This window comes from Bison bison, unplaced genomic scaffold, assembly GCF_000754665.1.
Source record: "Bison bison bison isolate TAMUID 2011002044 unplaced genomic scaffold, Bison_UMD1.0 scf7180017864260, whole genome shotgun sequence".
Taxonomy (NCBI): Eukaryota; Metazoa; Chordata; class Mammalia; order Artiodactyla; family Bovidae; genus Bison; species Bison bison.
In genome coordinates, this window is record NW_011494832.1 from 144,623 (window position 1) to 161,519 (window position 16,897).

Sequence of the window (16,897 nt, forward strand, 5' to 3'; positions counted from 1 at the left end):
TACTTTAAAAAAGAAGAAGAAAAAGACTTGAGTACAGTGTGATTTCAGTATCAGAAAAGAGGGGAGGGATCTATTAGACTCATCCACTTGTCATTAAAGTTTCTTAAAATTTAATGCTCCTAACTTAATTTTAAAAGGAAGATATTTTTCATTTGTTTAGGCTTGACTTTATTTCTATTTATATTAGGTATAATTTTGATTCTTGGAGAGAATTTTCTTATTTAGATGAAGAAGAAAAAGAAAAAGCAGAATGGTATGTATGTAAATCATTGATAAGACATTTATTTGGTTATTTGGTATTTGTTATGATATAAAAATGCACCATGTGTATTTTCTTTCACATTTTTCTGTGTATCCATTTTAAATAAGTTTTTTGATATTTTGAGATCCCATCTCACAAGTTAAGCTTAATAGTGCTAAATATGATTATGAAATTGTCAATAAAGCTCAAGTCAGCAAATTCTTTTTCTTCTGGTTGCTTAACTAGTTTTATTTATAAAGCATTAATTTTCTTATCATACCATCTATAAGCAATAGTTTGTTTCCAATATTTCCTATTTAATAGCCGTGACGAAAGGAGATGGATTGAAAAGCAGAACAGAGCAACAAGGGCCCAAAGGAAAAAAGAAGAAATGAACAGAATAAGAACATTAGTTGGTAAGTTTAACTAATGAATTTTTAGAGTTCTTTAATTAAATGTTTGACATTCAAAAGATTTAACTTTTTTTTGGTAGATAATGCATATAGCTGTGACCCAAGGATAAAAAAATTTAAGGAAGAGGAAAAAGCCAAGAAAGAAGCAGAAAAGAAAGCAAAAGCAGACGCAAAACGAAAGGAGCAAGAGGCTAAAGAGAAAGTAAGATGACATTTGATAAAGTTGGACTTTAAATGTTCATAATATTGTCAATCTTCAGATCTGTTTTAAACACTGTCAGTAGAGAACTAGGTGCTTCTATGAATGAATCATGACACTTAGCACAGTTGACAGAAGGATCTTCTTTACCACCAGATTCTTACTGGGCAAAAATATGAAGTCATATAATTTCTTAACACTACACTTATTTCTAATATGTCTGTTTTACATTTCTACAAATTTTTGTAGAACTTTACCATCTGCTTTTCCTTCAGTCTTTGATAAGTTGATGTTTACCTTTCTGTAATATAAGTTACTAAAAATTGTGTTTTTTTAGTAAGGTTATAGAGCATTTAAGAATTCTAATTTTATTACTAAATAATTTTATTAAAGCAAAGACAAGCTGAATTAGAAGCTGCTCGGTTAGCAAAGGAGAAAGAAGAAGAGGAAGTTAGACAACAAGCATTATTGGCAAAGAAGGAAAAAGATATCCAGAAAAAAGCCATTAAGAAGGAAAGGCAAAAACTTCGAAACTTATGCAAGGTACGTTGACTGATTGAACAAGCACTACATACAAGTAAATCAGATTTCTGTTTAAACTTAAAAATATTTCATTATGATAAAAATATAATTAAACTACTCTCTGCATTTTATCTCAAAACATAAATGTTTTAAAATTCACTTTTTAAAAATTTCACACATGCATATTCAGTATGCAACTCTGATAGGGTCGTGTTTTGTTTGTTTTTAAAATAACCATCTTGCCATTTTAAACCTTCAGAAAGAAAAAAGCTTATTATTTTAATACATGTCCCATATTCAGATCTTCTTGATTATCTTAACATCTTTTTATACTTGAATTGTTCAAATTAGGATCTAAATAAGAGCAACAGTGTCAGCTGTGTATCTCCTGGTTGTGTCTGTCACAGGTCCCCTACCATCACTATCTCGCCCCCTTCTCCCAGTTGGAGATATCAGATCATTTATTCTAAGAATGCACCACAAATTGGTTTTGTCTGCTTGCTTCTTTAATAGTGTAAATTAATTTTTATCACAGAAAAAGTTCTTTTAGAAGTTAAACATGGGTTGCTTTTAAGGATCTAAAAGCTTTCATTTTTGTCTAAATAAAGGGATATTATTTAGTTCAATGCTGGCAGTTTGTGTTCAAATAGATCTTACTAAAAATATTAACTAAAAAGGCCCAAAAGTTTTCAAATGTAGTTTTGTCCAAGAGACAGTCTTACGTTTTAAACTGGTAAAGTTAGAGGCCAGTATTATTTTATATCACACAGCATAAAATGGATAAATTAATGAAATTCCAAGCTAGAGATTGCCACACCATATACTACACCATTGTAGTTTAATTCAGCAAATATGTTCATGCTTACTATGTACAGAAAACTCTTTCATGTAACTGTCCCGAGGCTCCAGACACTAGAATATGTATTCTAATATATGGCATCTTAAATCTTCACTTAATAAAATTGAAATTAAAACTGCCCCATCACTAGGCTTTGAAAGGCATTTAATAAAAATACAATCTGTCTCTTCAGACTTTTGACAAGTGGAAAATCTAAATAGAAAAAATGAAATATTTCCCTCAGATTTCACCTAGAAAATTATATTGAGAAGAATGCAGTGTATTATAGTTACTGAGAACATGGGCTCAGGGCTAGCAGCTTAGATTTGAAGTCATTCTCTACTTCCTATGTCCTGGCTGTGGTTCTCAGGAGGTTCCCTCAACCTATTTGTGTCTCAATTTCCTCATTTTTACAGTAACTGAAATAATACCTAGAAAGAGTTATGAAGATGAGATCATTCACATGTAGCACTTGTTAGATTTGGCATAAGGAGAACTGAATCAAAAACTTTAAAAGTTAGTTAGAAAATAGAAAATTTAAAAAGTTCTTAGAGATGGTACATAAAAGAGGGTTAAAGTTCTGGCCTTTGGTAACTTTATATCATTGCTCCTTTCCAGCGTAAATTCTTTTATTCACTCATCAGATATCTGATAGGCACTAAGTATGTGCCAAGCAGTTACAACTGATGTTGATATAATGAAAACACAGTCTTTGCTTTCAGGAATCCACTAGTTAATGATGGAGAATGACAAGAAAACAGGCAATTGAAATACTTCAACATGAATACCAGGTTGAAAAAGTACCAAACAGGTGGTTAAGGAAGGATATTTGAATCTAGTGGGATTTAGTCAGGTGAAGCAGTGTGTATATGGGATTAGATGAGAGAGATCAAGGAGCACTGACACATCCATACAAGAGGTTTGATGAACCACAGGTAGCTGAAGGAGAGGTTGGGTCTTAAAGGCCATTGTTAGTCTAAATCTGACCTGAGTCAGTTTTGCTCAGGATGCCAAGAGAACACAAGAGGCCAAGAGACAAAAGTCTTTTGCATAATCCAGGTGAGAGGCTGGGCCTTAAACTGGTAGAGATGGTGGAAACAGACAAAGGTAGATGACATGAACCAACGTTTAGGAGGTAAGATCTGCTGTTGCCTGTTGGGTATCAATACTGATTCTAAGTTGGAGGAAGTATAAGGGTTAATACATGTTCTGGTTTCTTGAGTGGAATATTAGATGGTTTATAATATTACTCAGTGAAATAGAAAACAAAGGAAGAGGAAAGGGGTTAGGAAAAATTATTTCAGTTTCAGGCATGCTTAGATGAAGATACTCAGTAGGTGATTTTGAGGTACAAGTCTGATGTTTAGCAGGATCATCACAGAGTCATCCACATCTCAGTGGAGAGTAGATGAGACTCCCAGGGAGAAAGAATAAAGAAGTACGGAGATCAGACCCTGGCAATCACCAATACTTAAGGTATGGATAGAGGAGCACTGATGTTAATGATAACACAGTCTTTGCTTTCAAGATCCACTAGTTAATGATGGAGAATGATAAGAAAACAGGCAATTGAAATACTTAAAGATGAGTACTAGGTTGAGAAAGTACCAAACAGGTGGTGTTAAGGAAGAAAGTGAAAGTGAAGTCGCTCAGTTGTGTCCAACTCTTTGCAACTCCACGGGCTATAGCCTACCAGGCTTCTCCGTCCATGGGATTTTCCAGGCAAGAATACTGGAGTGGGTTGCCATTTGAAGGGAGGGAACAAACAACAGGGAGGAAACACAGTCCCGCCCATCAACAGAAAATTGGATTAAAAATTGACTGAGCATAGCCCCGCCCATCAGAACCAGACCCAGTTGTCTCCCCCTGCCCTGCCCAGTCAGTCTTCTGTCAGAAAGCTTTCTTCGTAAGCCTCTTATCCTTATTCACCAGAGGGAAGACAGAATAAAAACCATGATCACAGAAAATTAACCAAACTGATCACATGGACCACGGCCTTGTCTAACTCAGTGAAACTATGAGCCATGCCTTGTAGGGGCAACCAAGATGGACACGTCATGATGGAGAGTTCTAACAAAACGTGTTCCACTGGAGAAGGGAGTGGCAAACCACTTCAGTGTTCTTGCCTTGAGAAGCCCATGAACGATATGAAAAGGCAAAAAGATAACCACCCTGAAAGATGAACTCCCCAGGTCAGTAGGTGCCCAATATGCTACTGGAGAAGAGCAGAGAAATAACTCCAGAAAGATTGAAGAGACAGAGCCAAAGCGAAAAAACACCACCCCGTTGTGGATGTGACTGGTGTTGGAAGTAAAGTCCAATGCAGTAAAGAACAATATTGCATAGGAACCTGGAATGTTAGGTTCATGAATTAAGGTAGATTGAAAGTGGTCAAACAAGAGATGGCAAGAGTGAATGTCAACATTTTAGGAATCAGTGAACTAAATAAAATGGATGGGAAAGGGTGAATTTAATTCAGGTGACTATTATATCTACTGCTGTGGGCAAGAATCCCTTAGAAGAAATAGACTAACCCTCACAGTCATAGTCAACAAAAGAGACCAAAATGCAGTACTTGGGTTCAGTCTCAAAAATGACAGAATGATCTCTGTTTCCAAGGCAAACCATTCAGTATCACAGTAATCTAAGTCTAAGCCCCAACCGCTAATGCCAAAGAATCTAAAGTTTAACAGTTCTATGATGACTTACAAGAGCTTCTAGAGCTAACATCCAAAAAAGATGTCCTTTGCATCATAGGGAACTGAAATACAAAAGTAGGAAGTCAAGAGGTACCTGAAGTGCCAGGCAAGTTTGGCCTTGGAGTACAAAATGAAGCAGGGCAAAGGCTAACAGAGTTTTGCCAAGAGAATGCACTGGTCATAGCAAACACTATCTTCCAACAACACAAGAGACATCTCTACACATGTACATAACCATATGGTCAATACCAAAATCAGATTGATTATATTCCTTGCAGCCGAAGACGGAGAAGGTCTATATGGTCAGTGAAAAAAAGACTCAGAGCTGACTGTGGATCAGATCATGAATTCCTTATTGCACAATTCACACTTAAATGGAGAAGGAAATGGCAACCCACTCCAGTATTCTTGCCTGGAGAATCCCACAGACAGAGGAACCTGGTGAGCTATAGTCCATGGGATCACGAAGAGTCAGACACGACTGAGCAGCTATACACACACAGGGAAAACCACTAGACCATTCAGGTATGATCTAAATCAAATCCTTTACGATTATACAGTGGATGTGACAAATAGATTCAAGGGATTAGATCTGATAGACAGAGTGCCTGAAGAACTATGGACAGAGGTTCATAACATTGTACAGAAAGCAGTGATCAGGACCATCCCCAAGAAAAAGAAAAGGTAAAATGGTTGTCTGAGGAGGCCTTACAAATAGCTGAGAAAAGAAGAGAAGCGAAAGGCAAAGGGGAAAAGGAAAGATATACCCATCTGAATGCAGAGTTCTAAATAGCAAGGAGAGATAAGAAAGCCTTCCTTAGTGATCAATGCAAAGAAAGAGAGGAAAACAATAGAATGGGAAAGACTAGAGATCTCTTCAAGAAAATTAGAGATACCAAGGAAACACTTCATGAAAAGATGGGCACAATAAAGGACAGAAACGGTATGGACCTAAGGGAAGCAGAAGATATTAAGAAAAGTGGCAAAAATACACAGAAGTATACAAAAAAGATCTTCATGACCCAGATAATCACTATAGTGTGATCACTCACCTAGAGCCAGACATCCTGGAAAGTGAAGTCAAGTGGCCTTAGGAAGCATCACTACGAACAAAGCTAGTGTAGGTGATGGATTTCCAGCTGAGCTATTTTAAATCCTAAAAGATGATGCTGTGAAAGTGCTGCACTCAATATGCCAGCAAATTTGGAAAACTCAGCAGTGGCCACAGGACTGGAAAAGGCCAGTTTTCATTTCAATCCCAAAGAAAGGCAGCGCGAAAGAATGTTCAAACAACCACACAACTGCACTCATCTCACACGCTAGCAAAGTAATGCTCCAAATTCTCCAAGCGATGCTACAACGGAACATGAACCAAGAACTTCCAGATGTTCAAGCTGGATTTAGAAAAGGCAGAGAAACCAAAGATCAAATTGCCAACATCTGTTGGATCATAGAAAAAGCAAGAGAGTTCCAGAAAGACATCTACTTCTGTTTACTGACTATGCCAAAGCCCTTGACGGTGTGGATCACAGCAAACTGGAACATTCTTAAAAGAGATGGGAATACCAGACCATCTTACCTGCCTCCTGAGAAAACGGTATGCAGGTCAAGAAGCAATAGTTAGAACCAGTCATGGAACAACAGACCTGGTTCCAAATTGGGAAAGGAGTACATCAAGGCTATATATTGTCACCTTGCTTATTTAAGTTATATGTGGAGTACGTCATGCAAAATGCCAGGCTAGGTGAAGCACAAGCTGGAATCAAGATTGCCAGGAGAAATACCAATAACTGACATATGCAGATGATACCACTCTTAAGGGAGAAAGCCAAGAGGAACTGAAGAGCCTCTTGATGAAAATGAAAGAGGAGAGTGAAAAATTTGGCTTAAAACTCAGCATTCAGATCATGGCATCCGGTCTCATTACTTCATGGCAAATAGATAGGGAAACAACGGAAACAGTGACAGACTTTATTTTCTTGGGCTCCAAAATCACTGCAGATGGTGATTGCAGCCATGAAATTAAAAGATGCTTGCTCCTTGGAAAAAAAGCTATGACCAACTTAGACAGCATATTAAAATGCAGAAACATATCTTCCACGTGGTCTAAAACCACATTAATAAGAGACCTCCTAGAAGCCAGGGATCTTCTAGAGTTTACAGACTTACTTATACTGTCAGATATTTTAGGTGAAAAGAACCTTTCAGGTAGACTGATGTCATTTTTGGGAGTTGAGGCATCAAATTGTTTTACAGATAAAAATGGGAAGGGAGATGTGTTGAATGGGTTTGTGCTTGAAGTATCTTTAAAAGTATGTTCATCTTCATCATCTGAATCAATTCGTCTGGCTTTTCTTCTGATTTTCACATTAACTACTTCTGGCTCATCATCTTCCTCAGAAAGATCCACACTGAGACATGCTTTGCTATGCACTGACTCTGCTCTGGAATTAGCTGCAGAGCCACACAAGCTATTTTCTTTCTCCACATGCTCCAAAAACTGACTGGAAAGATTTTGTCCATTGTCTGCAGAGTCTTCCAAGAACTCTGTAAACTTCATAGAACTATGTTATTTCTAGAGAAGTTTTTGTAACATTACTCTGGCCATTTTAAATTTTACTCTGAGAATGTCAATTTTGTATACCACAGTCCAGATATTAATAATATTAAAGTTACTTTTCTCAAGCAAAAAAATAAAATGCAGAAACATTACTTTGCCAGCAAAGGTCCATCTAGTCAAAGCTATGATTTTTCCAGTAGTCATGTTTGGTTGTGAGAGTTGGACTATAAAGAAAGCTGAGCGCCAAAGAATTGATGCTTTTGAACTGTGGTGTTGGAGAAGACTCTTGAGAGTCCTTTGGACTGCAAGGAGATCCAACCAGTCAATCCTAAAGGAAATCAGTCCTGAATGTTCATTGGAAGGACAGACGCTGAGGCTGAAGCTCCAATACTTCAGCCACCTGATACGAAGAACTGACTCATTGGGAAAGGCCCTGATGCTGGGAAAGACTGAAGGCAGGAGGAGAAGGGGACAACAGAGGATGAGATGGTTGGATGGCATCACCAATTTGATGGACATGAGTTGAGTAAGGTCCAGGAGTTGGTGATCGACAGGGAAGCCTGGCGTGCTGCAGTCCATGGGGTCACAAAGAGTTGTACATGACTAAGTGACTGAACTGAGAGGAAGCGGAAGCCTAGGGAAGTGTCCCAGTAAAAGAAGCGTTGGAACCTTAGCACCAGGTTGCATGGAGTAAGGGAGCAAGGAAAAGCGAGGAATGGGAGATGTGTCAGCAGCAGTTTAAAGAAGCATGAGAAGTACTTTCCGATTCTTGTTCATCCAGGCACATCATGACATTCCATTCTAGGTATCATCTCTAGTCAACAGGTGTTGCTGGCCTTCCTATTTCTTAACACATTATTTTTTTATAGTTTGGCGCACACACTAGATAGAACAGGTAGCCTAACAAAGGGATTTTGTTGTAAAGAGTTTCTTGATTCTTCAGTGGTTCTGTGGGGAATCATTGTTTTATAACATCCAGAGGTCCTCTGCACCATCACGTTTCTGTTTTGCTCCATCCTTGCTGATGCCGCTTTATTGCTGGCTGGCCAGGGAGAGCCTTGGGAGGTGCCCTGGGAATGTCGTCGGTGGTGGTCAGAAGGCAATATGTTCAACCTAAGAAGTTCTCAAAAACTTCAAGCTTTGTAATTGTGTTTATGGATGTCTTGAGTGCCAGTAGATAGAAGATGAAAATGTTTGTGTTTTTACTTCTAGACCTGGAATCACTTTTCTGACAGTGAGGCAGAACGTGTTAAAATGATGGAAGAAGTGGAAAAACTTTGTGATCGGCTTGAATTAGCAAGGTATAACTACAGAGCTGCTTTGAAGTCTTCTCTTGGGCTTGGGGTGAAGTTTCATCCCCTTTTTTCTTTTAAGTTTACAGTGCTTGAATGAAACACTCACATCTTCTACTAAAGAAGTAGGAAAGGCTGCTCTGGAGAAACAGGTAATCATATCACTTCTACCTGTATTTAGCACTTAATTCTGCCTCAGTACTGCTTTCACCTCAGTATTTCCCCACCTAACATGGAAGTTACTGTAGGGGCAGAAAGTGTCTCATTTCTGTTTGGGTTGATGTAAACTGGATTTAAGTATTTATGCTTATTATCATATATATTTGTTTGATTTGTGGTTATCTAGCACATTAATCTGGAGAAGGAAATGGCAACCCACTCCAGTATTCTTGCCTGGAGAATCCCAGGGACGGGGGAGCCTGGTGGGCTGCCATCTATGGGGTCACACAGAGTCGGGCACGACTGAAGTGACTTAGCAGCAGCAGCAGCACATTAATCATAGATTTTTCAGAATCACTGTTAAAAAAAAATTGTGTTAATTCCTTGAGCAAATTTTTGTAGGATAATAACATTTAGAACCAAAAGAGATTTTTATTCTGTCTAGTCTACACCTTTTATTTTACAGATGAGGAAACAGGCCCAGAAATTCAATTCAGTGCAACAAGTGTTAGTACCTGCTATATATAACCCTGTGCCTAGGTGATGTGGAGAAAGTCTTAGGCTATTTATTGTTGCCACAAAGTTCAGGAACAGTTACACTAAAGAGAAAAGGCCTAAGGATCAAAAGATGCAGGACACCCAGTAGATACTGTCTGTAGCTTAGAGAGGAGGTGCCAACACTAGGTTGGAGTGCTCAGGGAAGCTCAGTGAAGGGTTTGAGCCAGTTTTGAAGGACGACATTGTTAAGTGAAGGTCAGGGGAGCAGCATGAACCATAAAATACAGGTAGGAGTACAAAGTTGGCGGGGGCGGGGATTGGGAGATTTAAGTTGGTTAAGAAGAGTAGAGCCAAATTAAGCAAGATTTGAATACCAGGATGACTAGTTTCCATTAGCACAGATCTTTTGAATAGCACAGGGTTAACACTGCTATTAATCTGGCATTTGTAGACAAGAGGCATTGGATGAGTGTAAGTGACTAGTGTAAGAATCTCACTTGGAGGACTTGGACTATGAGTAATAATGGGAATCACTGAAATCTTTGGGACTTGGTGACTTGTTCTAAGGGACTGAAGTGGGAAAATGAGTCAAAGATGACTCCAAGATAGCAGAAGCAACATCAAGTAAAGGCATGTTTTTGTTTTTGTTGTTTCACTTGTGCATGTTTGAAGCTACACTGGAAGTGACAGTGTAAAAGATAGAACTTAAAGATTAAACAAAGGGCACTTTGCTGTGCTGCTACCTTTTTGTAGAGAATAAATGATACTGTCTGCAAGAGAGGATAGATAAGAGCTTTGAAATTGCCTTGTGGGTGAGTAACCCACTGACTGTAGACTTGACAAGTAGAGTCCACAGCAAATAGATATCATGTGACAGGAATACAGTGTAGTTTAGGCTGAGGCTGGTTCTTGGTTCCTTGAAGCAGAGATATGCAGCCTGGCTGGGGCAATGTAGGGTCCTTGTCTGAATGATGCTGAGGGTCGAGAACCACAGGGGCCCATCCAGAAAGAGAACTCAGAGTAGTAAGATGCTTTAAGTCCCTGACTTACCTATGATATTTGTGTAGATAGAAGAAATAAATGAGCAAATTAGAAAAGAGAAAGAGGAAGCTGAGGCTCGTATGCGACAAGCATCTAAGAATGCAGAGAAGTCAGCTGGCGGAGGTGGAAACGGAAGTAAACATTGGTCAGAAGATGATCTGCAATTACTCATTAAAGCTGTGAATCTCTTCCCTGCTGGAACAAATTCAAGGTATTGGTTCTAATGAAGCTTCTCTTCGCTGGAGCCTCAGGATTATGTAGACAAGCATCTGAAATAGCAGCATATTGCGGCAAGTTTCCAAAGATTTGCTTGGCTCTAGATGCTAAATTCTGTGCCATGGTGGGAAACGTAAAAAGCAAGAGTACATTTTGAACCTGTTTGCTAGTCTTAACAGCTTATACCAGCACACATACAAAGATCCATATATACAGCAGGATGCTTCATCAGTTTCTCAGGAAATTAAGGATCATGAAACATGAACCTTGACTGTCATGTTGGCCTATTCCATTGTGGCTTATACTAGGCACTAGGTTTTGTGTTCCATGGTTTCTCTTTAGTCTTAATTCTCCTGTATTACTTCCCACCTCAACCTGGAGCTTAAAAGTATGTGTCCAAATGGCAGTGTACACAAATGTGTGCTCTTATTTCTGTTGATTTTTTACACGATCTGTAAGATTTTATACAAACTTGAAACCAAGATTATACACAGCTGATTTAAACACTCAAGTCCAGGCAATAGTAATAATTAGAGCACCAATTTAGAGCTAATTCTTTAGATGTTATAGCTAACCTTTCTGCAGTAAAAATGTAGGATCATTCTGAATTTTTTTTTTTCCTTCTCATTATTATATCCATTTTTCTAGATGGGAAGTTATTGCTAATTACATGAACATACATTCTTCTTCTGGAGTTAAGAGAACTGCCAAAGATGTTATTGGCAAAGCAAAGAGCCTTCAAAAACTTGGTGAGTTAGTTTTTGCCAAATGAGTTTCTTTGCTACCTGAGATACATATTTTAAAAGTAATCTATGCGATTTAATGAAAGACTGAGATGAACTGTATTAAAAAATTTTTTTTTTCCCTTCTCAGACCCTCATCAAAAGGATGACATAAACAAAAAGGCTTTTGATAAATTTAAGAAAGAACATGGTGTGGTGCCTCAGGCAGACAATGCAACACCTTCAGAACGATTTGAAGGTAATGAAATTTCATTCTTCTGAGTAGAAAATGCTAACCTTGTGTCTACCTGGGAATATACAAGATCTAGGGCCTACAAGCAGAATGACTGGGAAATAAAGCATTTAGTGGACTGGAAGGTGTAATCTTTTAGGACTGACTGACTTCAACACCACTGAGAACTGCAGTTCTTCCATTTCATATGCCATGAGGGGAGGGGTGTGTTTGTTTTGTTCATCGGATTTTAACAAATCAGAATTAAAGGATATTAGGACGATTGAAATTTAAGGTCTGTAACTAACTTTTTATCAAGGTTCATTTCCTGATTTTGAAAAACATACTATATATAAGGAAATGTCCTAGTTTTTAAGCGAAGACAGGAGTTAAGGGGAAGCATGCCTACAAATCACATGATTCAGAACAAGTTACGCAGACAGAATTTGTTATGCTGATATTGTCTTGAGTGTTCTAGCTAATCTCTGATTACTCTGGACCAGTGTGTTTCACATACAAATTATGACTCAGAAGTGGGTCATGAAATCAGTTTAATGGGTCATGAGTAGAAAATATCAGAGGGCATTACATCTGTTATACAAGTGGGTATTTGTGAAACTTCTGTTCATGTGTATATGTGTTCGGGATGTGATACATTTTTCCTTACTCTGAGTTGTTGACAAAAGTTTGAAAAGTTCTCTTTCACTTCATGCATTTGTGAGCCACCAGTCCTTTCTCCCTAACTAAGCTAATCTTGGATACACTTTCCAGATCACAGTGCCAGATCTGTTTTGGGATTAACTAACAGCTTTGACTCTTCGTGACCTCCTGTCCCTATCTTAGCAGTGCCACTTTTCCTATATTCTTAGTCTGATTTATTATCCTGTATTTCAATTTGAAAATATTTTAATAGAAGAGACTTAGAATGTTCTATAAAGAGTAAAAAATCATTGTGTTTGCTTGTTGCATTTGCAAAATCAAGGGTGACTTTTGTCTAGGCTGAGTGTTATTTCGGCTCTTTTAAGAATGTTACCTGGAGTACAAGTGGCAACTACTCCAGTATTCTTGCCTGGAAAATTCCATGGACAGATGAGCCTGAAAGGCTACAGTCCATGGGGCCACAAAAGGTCAGAAACCACTGAGCAATTGAGCACAAGAAAGATAAGTAACAAAGTTGACATTTCAGGACACTTGGAGGGCACGTCTAAAGGAGATAATGCTCTTTTCCCTGTGCCCTCCACAAAATGCAGACATGTTCAGATATTACTGTTATTCTCAGCCCTTTCTTACGGTTCTAATTTACATGCTTGAGGCAGGCACTGATGGTTGTTTTCTGGCAAGTGGGAGACCCTGTGAGGGCAGGAGTGATTGGCAGTGATGTGGTACTTGGGCCCGACTCCTTTATCTCTTCTATGGATTTAATGGGTAGGCCCCCCTCTCTCCAACTGTACCAGTAAACACCAAGCTGGCTGCATTTTTTGGAATGGTGATTTCTCATGGTAATTTTACATTGCATTCATTTTGGTATTGTGAAGTACTAGGTTGGCCAAAAAGTTCATTCAGGTTTTTCCAGAAAATGTTAAAAAAACCCAAATGAACTTTTTGGCCAACCCAATACATGGATAATAATAGCAGATAATAATTACATGCCAGTTCCATCTTTTTTCCAAGAGAGAGAAAGTGAGTTAAATCTATGATGATAAATGGGTCTTCAAACTAATAAAATTCCACTTAAGGGTTTTCTGGAACTTAAAAGCTGACTTCAAAAATACCAGCAGTCTTTAATCTGTCTTTAAATGGAAGTTCTCTGCCTTGTTTTGAGGTATGTTGTTTTTTAACTTGTTCACTGTGCCTATGAGTATTTTTTAATTGGGAAAGAACTTAGATTTCCAGACTTCACCCCTGGATACCATTTGAAGTAGTAGTCTCATTACTGGCAGTATAGGTGCCGCTGTGTTCTCATTGCATGGTCTGAAATAACTTAAGCTATGGCTGTCTGGGGAGGCCTTACAAATAGCTGTGAAAAGAAGAGAAGTGAAAAGCAAAGGAAAAAAGGAAAGATACGAACATCTGAATGCAGAGTTCCAAAGAATAGCAGGAAGAGATAATAAAGCCTTCTTCAGCGATCAATGCAAAGAAATAGAGGAAAACAACAGAATGGGAAAGACTAGGGATCTCTTCAAGAAAATCAGAGATACCAAAGGAACATTTCATGCAAAGATGGGCTCAATAAAGGACAGTAATGGTATGGACCTAATAGAAGCAGAAAATAAGAGATGGCAAGAATACACAGAACTATACAAAAAAGATCTTCACAACCCAGATAATCACGATGGTGTGATCACTGACCTAGAGCCAGACATCCTGGAATGTGAAGTCAAGTGCGCCTTAGAAAGCATCACTATGAACAAAGCTAGCGGAGGTGATGGAATTCCAGTTGAGCTGTTCCAAATCCTGAAAGATGATGCTGTGAAAGTGCTGCACTCAATATGCCAGCAAATTTGGAAAACTCAGCAGTGGCCACAGGACTGGAAAAGGTCAGTTTTCATTCCAATCCCAAAGAAAGGCAATGCCAAAGAATGCTCAAACTACCGCACAATTGCACTCATCTCACATGCTAGTAAAGTAATGCTCAAAATTCTCCAAGCCAGGCTTCAGCAATATATGAACCATGAACTTCCTGATGTTCAAACTGGTTTTAGAAAAGGCAGAGGAACCAGAGATCAAATTGCCAACATCTGCTGGATCATGGAAAAAGCAAGAGAGTTCCAGAAAAGCATCTATTTCTGCTTTCTTGACTATGCCAAAGCCTTTGACTGTGTGGATCACAATAAACTGGAAAATTCTGAAAGAGATGGGAATACCAGACCACCTGACCTGCCTCTTGAGAAACCTGTATGCAGGTCAGGAAGCAACAGTTAGAACTGGACATGGAACAGACTGGTTCCAAATAGGAAAAGGAGTACGTCAAGGCTGTATATTGTCACCCTGTTTATTTAACTTCTGTGCAGAGTACATCATGAGAAACTCTGGACTGGAAGAAACACAAGCTGGAATCAAGATTGCCGGGAGAAGTATCAATAACCTCAGATATGCAGATGACACCACCCTTATGGCAGCAAGTGAAGAGGAACTCAAAAGCCTCTTGATGAAAGTGAAAGTGGAGAGTGGAAAAGTTGGCTTGAAGCTCAACATTCAGAAAACAAAGATCATGGCATCCGGTCCCATCACTTCATGGGAAATAGATGGGGAAACAGTGTCATACTTTATTTTTCTGGGCTCCAAAATCACTGCAGATGGTGACTGCAGCCATGAAATTAAAAGACGCTTACTCCTTGGAAGGAAAGTTATGACCAACCTAGATAGCATATTCAAAAGCAGAGACATCACTTTGCCAACAAAGGTTCGTCTAGTCAAGGCTATGGTTTTTCCTGTGGTCACGTATGGATGTGAGAGTTAGACTGTGAAAAAGGCTGAGCGCTGAAGAATTGATGCTTTTGAACTGTGGTGTTGGAGAAAACTCTTGAGAGTCCCTTGGACTGCAAAGAGATCCAACCAGTCCGTTCTGAAGGAAATCAGCCCTGGGATTTCTTTGGAAGGAATGATGCTAAAGCTGAAACTCCAGTACTTTGGCCACCTCATGCGAAGAGTTGACTCACTGGAAAAGACTCTGATGCTGGGAGGGCATCAGAGTCTGCCCCATCTGATGCCTGGGGGCAAGAGGAGAAGGGGACGACAGAGGATGAGATGGCTGGATGGCATCACTGACTCGATGGACGTGAGTCTCCGTGAACTCCGGGAGTTGGTGATGGACAGGGAGGCCTGGCGTGCTTCGATTCATGGGGTCGCAAAGAGTCGGACACGACTGAGCAACTGATCTGATCTGATCCGTCCATTAACTTAGACTTACTACTAAACCAAGCCAGCTTTTGAACCATTTTAATTTTCCTACAAAAGTGGGATATGCACTTCTTACATCCTGAGGAAGGAATGTATTTGTGATACATCTATGAAGTGTTCTATAAGACATACAGATTTGGTTTAGCAGAGATGTACAGCATAGGCTTTAGTGGATGTGCTGACAGTTAACACTGGAACATGGAATCTAATCTCACATTACCTCTACAGCATTGGGTACCTGCCTTAATTTTGTTAAAATTGTTTTTTCTAGTTAAAAACGAGAGTAGTTTACAGGCTCTCATCCAACGAAAAGTTTTGTAATTAGGCAGCTCTTTTCTCTATGCTATAAGGAACTAGATTTATCAAAAATCTAAAATGACTTATGATTGTGTTTTTGAACCCAGTAGTCCCAACTGTTTATTTTAAATCTGATTTTTAAAAAATGTCTGGTAAGTATATTTTGAGACCAGAAATAAAAAGCATTTCTTTCCTTTTGTCTCAGATAATTTTCTGGGATGTAAGCTATCTAAAGTTTTTTTTCCCCAGTTAATATTGGGTTGGCCACAAAGTTTGTTTGGGTTTTTCCATAAGATGGAAAAACTTGGTCAACTCAGTGCTGGTATATGTTTGTCTAATCTCAAAGTACATTTAAGATTACACACCAGATTCAGATGGGCACTTACAAATGACTCATCTGAGAAGGTGTTCCAAAACAGTTTTCTATAAATTAGGATAACTGTTTGAAATAAAATTTGTTTCTTAAACAGGTCCATGCACAGATTTCACCCCTTGGACAACAGAAGAACAAAAGCTTTTGGAACAAGCTTTGAAAACATACCCAGTAAATACACCTGAAAGATGGGAAAAAATAGCAGAAGCAGTGCCTGGCAGGACAAAGAAGGACTGCATGAAACGATACAAGGTTGTAGATCTTGAGTTTATAGATTCCATTATCATTTAAATTATGGTGTTATACTTATTTCAATACCACCATAGTTGTGGGGCCAGTATTAGACATTTCCTAGCTCTGGCAATTAATTTAAAAAAATCAACCTTTTCAGTACAGATTTATCCAATTTGAATGTTTTACATATTTATATGAAACACTAGAAATGTCTGAAATCTTGACAACTTTTTGTCTAAGTAAAATGTTTGTCTTCTTCCTAGGAACTGGTTGAAATGGTAAAAGCAAAGAAAGCTGCACAAGAGCAAGTGCTGAATGCAAGTAGAGGCAAGAAATGACTTATGACAATCTTTGTTGCGTGTGCATTTTTATAATAAAACTGAAAATACTATACAAATTTTCATTCTTAAAATTATACTTAAAGTGTGTCCCAGCATAATTTCTCTGAACTCTGAGAATCT

At 38.5% G+C, this 16,897-nt stretch overlaps 1 protein-coding gene across 3 annotated transcripts in view; it reads left to right on the top strand.

Moving 5' to 3' along the window:
* Positions 1-16,853, top strand: part of DNAJC2 (DnaJ (Hsp40) homolog, subfamily C, member 2) — a 37,945-nt gene extending 21,092 nt beyond the window's left edge. For all 3 annotated transcript variants that reach the window (XM_010848071.1, XM_010848070.1, XM_010848072.1), the window contains 11 exons: positions 188-253; positions 566-657; positions 735-856; positions 1,247-1,396; positions 8,685-8,773; positions 8,847-8,916; positions 10,489-10,673; positions 11,327-11,427; positions 11,552-11,659; positions 16,300-16,454; positions 16,700-16,853. In XM_010848071.1, the coding sequence (XP_010846373.1) occupies positions 188-253; positions 566-657; positions 735-856; positions 1,247-1,396; positions 8,685-8,773; positions 8,847-8,916; positions 10,489-10,673; positions 11,327-11,427; positions 11,552-11,659; positions 16,300-16,454; positions 16,700-16,774 (1,213 nt within the window). In that variant the 3' untranslated portion in view covers positions 16,775-16,853. The remainder of the gene's footprint in view (positions 1-187; positions 254-565; positions 658-734; positions 857-1,246; positions 1,397-8,684; positions 8,774-8,846; positions 8,917-10,488; positions 10,674-11,326; positions 11,428-11,551; positions 11,660-16,299; positions 16,455-16,699) is intronic.
* The last annotated feature ends 44 nt before the right edge of the window (positions 16,854-16,897 follow it).